General features: G+C 38.8%; 1 protein-coding gene across 4 annotated transcripts in view; it reads left to right on the plus strand.

Moving 5' to 3' along the window:
* Positions 1-12,204, plus strand: part of DGCR2 (DiGeorge syndrome critical region gene 2) — a 45,093-nt gene that overhangs the window by 15,232 nt on the left and 17,657 nt on the right. For all 4 annotated transcript variants that reach the window (XM_068208883.1, XM_068208884.1, XM_068208880.1 and 1 more), the window contains exon 2: positions 5,007-5,129. In XM_068208883.1, coding sequence (XP_068064984.1) covers positions 5,007-5,129 — 123 coding nt within the window. The remainder of the gene's footprint in view (positions 1-5,006; positions 5,130-12,204) is intronic.

Below are 12,204 nucleotides of genomic sequence, written 5' to 3' on the forward strand. Positions count from 1 at the left end.
GGAAGTGTAATGCTCAGGGCAGCTCAGTGACCAGTGTGCATCTGCTGCAGGAAGGATGCACTGCAGCTTCTCAGTGCTTGACCCCCAGGAGGAAAATGTTCTCAGTTACACAGAGGGAGTACATGAGGTTGTTAAACATGAAAGGGCTCCCTGGATCATTCTATAGTGGCCAAAATCTGTTTGTTTTGTGAAACACATGAAGCTGGCTGGAAATTAGAGGGAGCATGTGTGCGTGTTTGTTTTAGTCATCGATCATGAAGTCCTTCCTGTGGATAATGTTTCTTGTAAATGGGTTTTTTTTTCTTTTTTGAGTACTTTGCAGGAAATCAGGAAACTATCCTGCTGTAAAGAAAATTCAAAAAGCTCGCTGACCCCTGTGTTGAAATACGCAATGAGTTCTGTGAAACACCTAGCATTCAACATGCAGTGGGCAAAATCTTCAGAACAAAAGCTCTCTGTGAGCATGTAAGCCACCACATTGAAAGATGAGGTTTTTCCTGTATGAAACCTCAGTTTTTCTGTTAGTTAAAAATCTTGTTGGTTTTGCTGCTGGCTAGCTTAGAAAAATATGTGACAGCTAAAGCAGATGAAGGCCTCTTGTTTGTATGGCAGTGTTTAAATTGAATTATAATCTTGTCATTTCTGGTTTGATGAACTGAATTTCCAACTGTTTTGTAAGTTTTCTTTTAAATTTCAAATTACAAGTCCACAACTAACCTTGGTAAGACATATTTCAGATGAGTGACTTGTGGATGGGTTATATTACCTAATAACATGTCCAAGCAAGTTGGTATTGGTTTTTTTCTGGCTCTCACATGACAGTAAGTTTTATCTTGGGTTATATATTTAGCTTGTAGAATTGATGGTCTGAATCTGATTTCAGTTTTTCTGCTCTTTTCATACAAGTTAAGCAATTTCTTGTTTTCTGTATCTAGTTTATAGTAGAGAAACAGGTGAAATGTTACCAGAGAACACACTGTTGTTACTTAATATTTCTGATAGACATTTGTTGAGGTGCAGGTGTGCTGGTGAACGAGCAGCTTGGGGTTGCTTGGGGTCTAGGGAATAAACACAGTTTCATCATGAAAGCATAGAACTAGCAGTCAGGACAGCTGGCTTCCTGCAGGTTCCTCTCGTCTGTAGCCTTTGGCAAACTCTTGAATTGTTCTGTACTTCGTTGTAACCGTGGCATGAGGATGCACTGGTTGGTAAAATTGTTGAGGGTTAATGTTGTAGAAGTGCTCTGAGATAGTGGAATGAAGAGACTATCATGACACCTCACTGCTTCAAGTGTTTTCATGTTCTCACACTGCCTGAACTTTGTGATGTTTTGTAAGTTTATACTCTGTATAGTGCAAAAACTACAATTGCTGCTTTTTTCAGTGTTTTAGTTGTCTCCTTTCTTTCCAGCAAATGCCAGATAAATTTAATTGCTCTGCAATAAGATTTCAGTGTATTAAATTTCATCTTGCAGCATAGCAAAGACTGCATCTGATGCTGAAAAGAAAAAGAAGCCTTTTACGTTAGAATTGCACATGTGAATCATTATACTGCTGATGTCACTTATCACATCATACGTGAATGCTGGGGGAGGTTGCATTTCCACATTTTCTCTTCAAGGCAATTGTTGATGCCCTTGGCTTAATGTTATCTTGTGCTCCAACAGCTGCTTGCTCTTAGCTAAACTTGTGCCATTACATATTTACTAATGATTTTGAAAATAGGAAATGTTCCTGCATTTAACAGCTGGTAGAAAGTTTGGTTTTAGTGCTTTGTGGAGGTGATAGTTTAAGGTACGTTCTTCATCCTTTTTTGCTGTGAGTTACCATCAACAGCTGTGAACTGTGAGGGATATCTGGCTTTAAGGACAGAACTGTGCTGGTATTTTTGAAATCTTTGCTATTCTTCAGAAGAACTGAAAATATATGGGCGAAGAAACAGTTTTTATTTACCGCACTCCTGGAAAGTACAAAGTCTGACCATGTGTTAAGTGATTGCTTGCATTCCAGGAAAGATGGATGGTCACATAATGTTGTACTGCTCAGTAGTGCTCATACATCTTCCTGACTCTCGTCCTGCTGCTGGCAGTATGACTTGCCTTTCCTGTGGTGGAGATGGGCTTGAGATGTTTTCATTTATCTGCTGTTTTAACTTAAAAATAGGCTACTGACATGAAATGTTTCACAGAGTTCTGGAGACCAGCACATACCCTGTGCATCCTTGCCTCTCCCACATATCTCCATTCCTGGGCTAAGTATCTTACAGCTTTGTTATAGACTTCCATCTATTTTTATGTCTGTATCTTACTGCTGATGGCTATGGGTTGGGATGGCTTAGGAGGGCTTATTGACAGAGATTTTAATTTCACAGTATTTCTTTGTGTCGCATTTCCCCCCTCCGCAGCAGAATTGCGTAGCAGTTCATGTTCCTTGGTCTGAAATAATTACTGCATCTGACAGCATGATCTCCGTTGGGAACAATGGTACAGCTGGTCTGAAAAGTGTTTTAATAGAAATGTTTTGTACTCTTCCATGTATCCACGTTCTTCAGAGAGGAGTGTCTCTAACACAGGAAGTAATGACATTACAGCACGTAGCTGGCATTTTTTTAATGCCCATAATGCTGAGATGGAGTCATCCTTTTATCTGAACCAGTCATATGTAATTGTACATCAAATGGTAATAGCATGTATGAAATTGCAGACAGACAGAAGTATTCTGGACTGTTTTTCCCTTGTGCAGGTTGGCATTCCTGGTGGATGCTGCCTGTGAAGCCAGAAGGCTGCAGGATAACTTTGTTCGCAGGGTGTGTATGTGATTTCCATTGAAAATAAGCAGTAAAAGAAAAAAATCGAGTTTATATTCAAGTATTGAATTTTGCCATAACTACAGGTGGATGCAGTGCAAACCTGGAGCTGGGCTCAGAATAGTCTTTGATGTGTTAAAAGATCTACCACAAGCCCCGGTGTAAATTCTGTACTTGGAACTGTAGTAGCAAGACTTTCTAAGGAACCTCCTACTGCGTCCTGACCTTGTGCAAAAGTGGCGAAAGAAGCTGCAATCATTTACCAAATGGTGCTTTTCTGTGGACTTGAAATCTGAATGCTTTCAATTTCAGCTTGAGGTTTTCTATTTCTTTGATTTGGTGGTTTGTGTGTTGTTGGGTTTTTTCCTCTAAGTTAGAAGGAGTTTTAATTAACTCATAGAGATTAGATTTGAAATTATTTAGCTTAAAGATAGATTTTAAATTTTCTCTCTTGCTATATTGGGTAAGTGAAGCTTTTCCTCAATTTTTTACACCCCCCCACCTCCTCCCCATTTTATTCCCCTTTCCCTCTGCAGGCTAAATAAATTATTTCATATTTTTTTCTGAGGGGGAAGTCATTATGAGTGGTAGTTTTTTTTCCGTTTCCCCTGTGCTCATTCTCTGTTAGCTGTTTGGGCTGAGTAAAGCTCTAAATGGGTGAGAACACTGTTGTGCTGTCAGGTCTGTTGTTGCCGTCAGTAGTCTGGCAGGTCCCTGTGAGTTCTTAGCATCTTGTGACCTGAATGTTTGCTCTGAGTGGGTGGTTGCTAAGAGGATGTGCCTGCTTTTATTTTTCTAGAAGAGCAGGTCTGTGCTTTACAGAGGACCAGCAGTAGGACTGGATTTTAGTGTAACATTGAATTAGAAGCCTGTTATCAATATGTTATACCAATTGCCAGGTGTATGTGTGCAGCTTTTATTGAGAGTGCCTGGTGACTGGCTTTATTATGCCCAGTCATGTTGTTTGAACACTTACATGTGACCTCCCTCTTGATTCAGCTTAGGCCTGTGTTTCAAGAAGTAACAACTGCAATTCCAGTCTGCTCTTACGTTTTGAGCTGTGAATGAGAGAATGCATTCCTGTATTTTAAATTCTCTTTTAGTGATTTCCTGCTGCAAGACAGTTGCCTACTGGATCCATTCAAAATCAGTATGTTGTACATATAAACATTTTTTTTTCCTGTTATAAAGGTGCTAATTCTCTAGACATAAGTTACCTGGGATTAGTGCAGCTTGCTGAGAGGAAAATGTGCTAAATTGCTCAAAAACAATGGTTGGAAAATTGACAACCGTTGTCTAGAAGAAAGATGGACAATGATGGTTAGGTGCAAAAGTGAGCCTGTGGATGGTGTTGGCACTGGCAGACTGGCTGTGAACAAGCTTAGAATTGTTCACTTTTGTAGACAGACCTTTTTATTCCCTGCAAAATGTTTTGAGGGACATAAAATGAAGCTGAGTTGTTAGGTTTCTGGCACTTGATAGATGGAATTGAAAAAAAAAAGGTTATAAAAAAGTTGTACTTTTTATAATGCTAATTAGGTGTGACAGTGTAGTGATGGCAAGTAGGCAGTGAACTCACGGAAGCAGGAGCAACATGTTTGCAGATAGTGACAGTTTCTAGTAAAGGATATGTTCACATGGAGAAATTCTACAAAAGAGCTGAAGCTAGAAAGTGAAAACAGGTTCATGGATATAGATATTATTTTACAAGTAGTTCTGTGAAATGTCTGTAAATCAGATTGGGCATTTGTGCAAGTCTAGTGGGTCCTGGCATACAGAATGATTAGAATGGAAATAGGATTCTGAGGCTGTTGCATAATGCAGCGCTTACCTATCAAAGCGTATTTTTGTTGAATTTCAGCTCTGGAAAAATGGAACAAGCATTCCTCAGTGTCCCACAAGAAGCAAATGGGTAATGCTGTGGTAATAGGTGCTCACAGGCTATCTTTATCAGGAAGGTTTTACCATGGATGTCTTGAGAGAATTATTTCCCATACCCTCCTGTCTGTTAAAGCCACAAACATGCAGTTTAGGACATGAAGTGATCTGAACTGAAGGAGTTTTTAACAGGCTGAGTTAACCAAAGATTTTTCCATTACGCTTCAGTGATCCATTACATGACAGATGATTAATATATGTATAAATTTGCAAGAATAAATAACATTTCAAAGCAAGCACCATTTTTTTTTCTTCTTTCCCAGAGCTCCGCTGCACCCCGGGGCAGTTTGCGTGTCGGAGTGGAACCATTCAGTGCATCCCTTCAAACTGGCAGTGTGATGGATGGCCCACCTGTGAGGATGAGAGCGATGAAGTTGATTGTCCAGGTAAGTAAATCTAAGAGAGTGCTCAGCCCTGTAGCAGCTTACTTTGCAGCAGTACTTTGACTCTTTCAGGTTGTTCAGTTATTTTTATTTGAAATTGGTGATTGTTTGGTAGAACTGTATCCATTATTAACAAAGACTGAATTGGCTTTCTCTTCATTTTTCTCTTCACAAACAGTTTTTTGCTTGTCTGAATTATCCTTCCACTCTCACAATCCGGTATCCTGAAGATGAGGAGAGTTTGTGGTCTAAAAAGAGACTTTACTGACAAGGAAAAAATGTTGCAGTTAAACTGAAATTACACATAAGCCTGTGGTTAAATTTGGAATTCCTGATTTGGTTGTATATCACTCAGACAATGCTGGGTGACATTGCTGGACTCGGGTAGAGAGCTTGTTTTATTGCTCCCTGTTCTGATTATGCTTCTTGTGCTTAAGTGGAGAACTTTGTTCTGCCAGACAAGCTGGTGTATTTGCACTTCATAAGCTCCTATGACCATATGCTTTGAGGAGCCTGTCACCAGCAGTGGATCTCTGCTAAAGCTACTGGATACTGAGCTGTGCTTAAAAACAAGCAAAGAAATGTTGTGATTGTACAATCACAATGTACAATTGTGATTGTACAATCACAATTTTGAACTTTCTCAGTCGTTCTTGAAAAACAGGCTAGTGCAGTTCCTTCTGTGTGTCTTAAAAGTCAATTGACCTGTAATTTTTTTTTCTGTTAAGAACAATCAGATAGGTATCTGAAAACATGAATTCAACTATGGCACAATTCAAAACTTTTTATCTTTACAGCCTGACTAAATTACATTCAAAAACTGTTTTAAGAAGTTCTTTTCCAGTGAACTACTTAATTTTCATGGCAGAGAATCACATGAACTCTGTGGCATTGCCATAACAGCACTCATCACTCTGAGTTCTCAGCTATTTTAGAGAGGTGCTACAAATTAGTAACATTGATGTTTTACAGCAACAAATTCTTTTAAATTTTCATATTATCTAAAGGAATTAAATAAATAAATGTAACATTCCAACTTTGAAACTGTGCTAGAGTTAGCCATCTCCCCAGTGTGTACTATGGATAAATAATTAAAAGAATGTCAGTGTTCTTTTAAGAAAACTTTGTATTAGTTTGTGTATGTCAATGTGCAGTAAAGGGGAAAAACAGTTGGTAGTTTCTTCTGACACTGAAAATTAAGCTGTGCCATTGATAGTCTATTTAAGGATATTCTTTACAATGTAGATGTCCTAAAGAAAATTGCTTTTCTAGCTGTGCTGTTATTCTTCATTTTTAGCTAAATTTGGCCAAATGTAAAAAAGCTATGGACCTAATAAAATTCTAGAGTATGATGGAATTCAGTGGCTAGGGGAGGGCAGAGTCATGTTGGTGTTTGGATTTACTCAAAAAGCACTGAAGACTTTGGTTTTGGGAACATTTGAACTTCCACATTAATAGAAAACTATTTTTATCTTCTCCTGTTTCTGATGTATTAGTGAGCAACTTAAGTATTGCCTGGAGTATGCACCAGGATGGTGTTGACTAAGGACTGGAGTTCCAAAGAATGTTTGGTATATGGACAGGAGGAGGATTTTATGGGGGTAACATTTCTCAACACATAGGTTCTGGTCTTGTGTTTGGGGTGTAGGTCTCACTGGACTGTCTAGCCTGACATGATAAGAAGAACTTGAAGGTTAAAGAAATGAAATGTGGGAGAGACTTGATTCATTCACCACCATGTCTGTGTGCAGGAAGAGAAGAATATTGTCTGTAAATACCAGAGGGGAAAATGCTGGACAGCAGAGAGAGGAAAGTATTCCACTTTGATGAGAGGAATAATTAGATAAGTAATTGGTGAAAAGGCTGTGCTCAGTAAAACAGCCAGAAAGCAGGTGTGGTGTTTGTGAAAGAACTGAGATATTTGCACAGTAATGTGAGGAGTGCAGCCAACAAACCAGAAGAACAAGAACTACTCGTGTAGGATTTAAAAACTATTATACCTGTAACAATAAACTTGGTGGGATTGCATCGTGACCTGCAGTGGGTGTTGAAGGGCAGGTGTTATTCAGAGCTGTCAAGAATAAGAAGAGGTTGGTGTGCATGGGAATGCTGTGCTGGAGCATAAAGAGAAGTAGCATCAATGAAAGTAAACCTGAAGGCAGAATCAGTTTGGAAGAGCACAGTGTGCTTATGTTGAGGAAAGCAGTACAGCCGTGACGAGTCACAGGAGAGACTGTCTTGGGATATTGATTGGGGAGCTAATGCTACTAATTATAGTAACATAGTCATACTCAGGAGTGGCAACTTTCTTCTTTGGCCGCTGAATTAACAAGAAATGATGCAGCTTTAAATTTAGAAAATACCTTTGGATTAGATGAGCAATTGTGTGATGATTCAGCTAAATGTAAATACTTTAATTAAAAAGTTCTTCCCTTCAATAAAGTCAGTCTGAAGACTAAAAGAGCTAGTTAGTGAAGCCACCTGGACTTGTGAAACTTGGAGAATTATAGCATCTTTAAATTAAAAGGCATGAAAACTCTCTGAAGCATGAAAAGAAAGCATGCAAGAAAGGGCCCTGAATCTGGTTGGGAAGCTTGTTAATCTTGAGCCTTTAAGCCACTAATAGTACACTCCAACACGAGCAACTTGGAACAGATGAATGGCAGTGAATTAGGGTTTTGTGGTGGTATTAAAAGTGTGTTTCAGTGATTCCTTAGTCATGTTGGTGTTTTGGAAGGTTTATTACAAAGCCGTTGTAAGTTGTTTGCTACTGTTGGTTCACCTTTTTTAGGCCTAATTTCATTTGTGTTAGTAACAAAGGTCCTATTAAAAGAAGAGGATCCATATTTAATAAACTAGTTTGGTAATCATGTATTGGCTCAAGTGCAAAGAACATTCCAAATTGTAAGACTTTCTGTTTGAATTTCTTATGGCATTTTTTTCAGAAGACAATTAAGACATTTAATTCATTGAAAATCTGAATAGGTGTGTGAGATGCATATTTGTTGCTATATTTCTCTGAAGACTGTCATTAGAGCTGTTTTTATTCTTACTGTCTTTTATCACAATGACCATTTTCTTCTAAAACATGGAATTCCTTTCAGTCCCAAATTTTCCATGTGCAAAGTACTGTTCCCCCTGCCCTTCCCACTAGGCACCCATGTGTCAGTGGAATCTGCAGCAGTGATTACCCTCAATTCATCTCTCTGACAGACTAAAACCAGTGTCTGCCTACTCTTGTGAGCAATACTAAAAATTGCTGGGAGGGTTTATTGTGTAGCACGTGCCTGTGACCTGCTTCTGCTTAAGCAGCGGAGCTTCAAGAAATTTGTGGACTCTTCTATGTCAACAATAATTGATCTCAAAACAGTTTATCCCAAAGTGGTGTATTTTATGAAATGGTAGAAATAGGCATTAATATCATAAACAAGGACTTTTAGAAATGGGAATTTATTCTTTCTAATAACTTTCTCTTAGGTTTCTACACAAGCAATCAAAGTAGAAAGATAACTTTTTCACCTTTATAAAAGTTCTGTATTTAAACCATAAGAGGGAAGGGATCTGCAGTTTACCTTTTACTGCTTATTGGATTTCCAGCTTTGCTTCTACCAGAATATCAGATCAGCTTCTGCAGATATCCTGCCTTCTTTGCAGGCCTTCTGGTGTAACTCATTTTCGGGAGGCCAAGCAGAGCAGGGTTTAGTATAGCTCTGGCTGTGTTTTCCTCCCAAACTGCAGGCTTGATGGTTTTTTTTCTGTTGCCTATGAATGAAAATGGATGTCTTAAATTCGAGTGCCCTTCATAAATCCTATCCATATCAGTTTTACATCTGTCCCTTCTGATGAAGCAGCAGCTGCAGCAACCTGTTTTGAAGTGATCAAAAACAGCTTTGTGTTTTATTTCACCAAGGATGTTTTGTATGGTTGAAGTGACTCTTGACATTTGTTCACTTTTTAGTACATCTTCTTTTTTAAAAGCTAGGTATTAATGATAAAAACCTCTGAGCATTTCCACACCTTTCCTGAGCCCTTGCTGAACTCCTTTTTTTTTTTTTTTTTACCCTACCTCTCGGTGTTTAAATTATAAGCTGTTTTCTGCCAGTCCATTACCTTGAATAGCACTCAGCACAGCAGGATGCTGTTCTTGCTTGGCATTGATGTCCTTGCACAATACAGTTGATAACACACAGCATGGAGCTGCTTGATCTGAGAAGAATCACTCCTCTCTAGGAGCTTCTGAACTATATTTCCAAATACTGAGGCACAAAACTGGACTTAATCTTGAAGTTCCCTCACCTCTCAAATTACCAGATGGAATTAGAAGCTTTCTAAGCTTTCAGTAGGTAATATGCTGGACAGAAAATTTGAAGCTTTGGGGACAAGGCAGCTTTTATGTAAATTTTGAGAATCTGTGTGTTTAAACAGGAGCAACTCAAATCTTGGAACTAATAAGATATGGCAAGACCTGGTTGCTTCACAGGCAGTTTAATTTTGACATCATTTGACATAGTACATTCATCCTTATGAAGGGTTTTGCTTGAGTGACCTGACATCTGTGACACAGTTTTCCAAAAGGTAGAAGGAGCCATCAGCATGGCAGACTTCCATTCTGAATTGGTAGCTTCAAGTTTTAAACAACTGAAAATAGCCACAGAATCACCACAGTTAGACAACTTTCTCTTGATGGATAGCCCTATACTCAGACTATAATTGTGCTGGAGCGAATTAGGTAGCAACTGTAAATTGGAAGGAGCTGGGTGAATACTAATCTTGACTTAATCCATTGGGAAACACATTGGAGGATGTTTGTGTTCACTACTCTGATATTCAAAGGGTGAAAAAAAATAGAGCCCCATGGGTTTTTCCTTGAACCCATTTTCTCATTTTCTGCACCAACTAGCCAGCAAATGACATTTCTGGAGTAATTCTATAAAGTCAAAGAAACAGATCTATATCTGTCTTGGCTAGTAAAAATACCACTGTTGCTGTTATTGCCTGTGGTTGTAGTATTTAGAAAAATAAAGATCTTGGAAAATAACTGGTCTTGCAAAATTTCATCACTTTCAGGATATGAAGTGTGCATGTAAGCAGTAAAAATGATGGCTTTTCCTTTGTGAAACACTCAAACAGGGTTAGGTTCTGATCTTCTGAGGTAAGTTGTTATCTAAAGATGAGTCCATGGCACTCTTAATTTATTTTTAAAAATAAAATTATTTGTAAAAAGGAACTAGGAACAGCACATAAAATTCTTCTGTAGAGTATTGCAAAAGTGGAATAGAAATCCAGTCCAATTACACCTTTGCCACCAGAATCTGCAACAGCTTTTCATGGCAGTCAAGTGACTTAGAGGCTTGTTAGCATCTCTTTATTGCCCTGGAAAAAGTTGTCTCTGTGTCTTTTCTTGGGAGACAGAAATTCAGGTCAAAGAGAAGCAATTTAATATTTGAAGAGCACCAGTTTATTAAGCAGCTGACAGTGCTGGGCTTGAAGAAGTGACTTGTGGTGGCTGCTTTGTGCCACTTCAGTCCTGGTTTCAGCAGTGAATCTGCTGACAAGGGCAGATGCTGAGGAAGGAATGAGTTCTGCTTCCTGGTTGCAGACTGATGGAAGTCTTTGTGTGGGATCTGTGTAGCTATTTTTCAAAGCATCTGGCATAAATTCTGTTAATTTAGGATGTTAGCACGTGTAACCCTTCCTTAACCTTGCATGTTAAAACCTGTGAACTTTTGTTTTATTCCGGGGGGAGATAAATTGTTAAGTCCTCGTGGGCGTTCTGTTTAGCTGCAGAGGGTCAGCCATATGGTGCTGCATCTGCTCTCACTTCTGAGAGGGAACTGATTCTTCATGTGTTTGGTTCTAACTGGTTTTTTGGGTTTAGCTATTACCATTTAATGCCATGGGAAAATAGAGCTCCCCATGCTGAGCTCAGTAGAATTTGATAAAGCATTCTACATTAGTTAGCGTTATTTTTAAAGTCTTGCTATAATTGATTTGCTTTTTTAGTGTCTCAGTATCGCTCTGAAAATCATAGTGTAAATAGTGCTACTGAACCATTAGGATTAAAAACAGATTCTAAAAGTAAAAACAGATTAGCCTTTAAAGTAATAACAAATCAGTAATCTTCACTGTCAAATAATTTTACCGTTTTGCGTCCTTTGAAACGTGCGCTGTCTGAGTTTCTTGGCACTGACATCTTGCCTGTGATGGATAGTGTATTCTAATACTGAACACCAGAATTTCTGCTTTATTCCTGTAAGGCCATGCGAGTATATTATGCACAGCCATTCCTTAATGGGTGATCTCTGTAGACATGTAATTCCTAGGATAACATGATAATTAAATAGCCCTTGCTTATCCCATTAACCCAGGGCAAACTCAGTATGCTGGAGACAGATGAATGCAAAGCAACTGCTCTTCCTGGGCTCTAGCTAGGGATTTGTTTTGCTCATCAGTTCCTACATTTGTTCCACTGTTTGATGTTGGGTCTTGTGGAGGTCTTTTCCCCAGGTAAAGCACTGAACAGCCTGCAGCCTACCATGAAATTGCTGTGGACCTTTTGCTTTCCAAAGACAGTTGGAAAAGAGAAAGTTTTATTGACGTGGTTTCATATATTTTTCAAACAGACGTAGTTAAACCTGTTACAGAAGACTGTAGCTTCTCTTTATTTGGGATCATGACTTTGTTTGTTTGGTTTAGCGAGGCTAAATGGAGCTAATCAGCTTTAAAGGAAAATAAGCAGATTTTTTTTTATATAGAAATGAATGTCTACATAGCTCTGTGCTGGTTAAACCCTATTACCTTCAATAACATCTAGAAGTATTAAGTAACATACAAGCAGATATTTATAATGCTTATATTCTTGGGGTTTTAAATTTTTCTCTTTTTAAGGTTAATCTCTTGTTTCCACATTAATCGTTCTTGGTGCCCACCTCCATCTTTCTCTAAGGTTTCTCCCCACCACCATGCCAGCCTTCCTGCTTAGGAACTTGCTAGCTGTGCTGGCTATGGCCCACCCTGCCTCCACCCGAACTGGGTGTTCCTTACTTACACTGGGTAGGCACATGGAGCCCTCCAGCCC

This window comes from Anomalospiza imberbis, chromosome 18 (genome assembly GCF_031753505.1).
Source record: "Anomalospiza imberbis isolate Cuckoo-Finch-1a 21T00152 chromosome 18, ASM3175350v1, whole genome shotgun sequence".
Lineage (NCBI taxonomy): Eukaryota > Metazoa > Chordata > Aves > Passeriformes > Viduidae > Anomalospiza > Anomalospiza imberbis.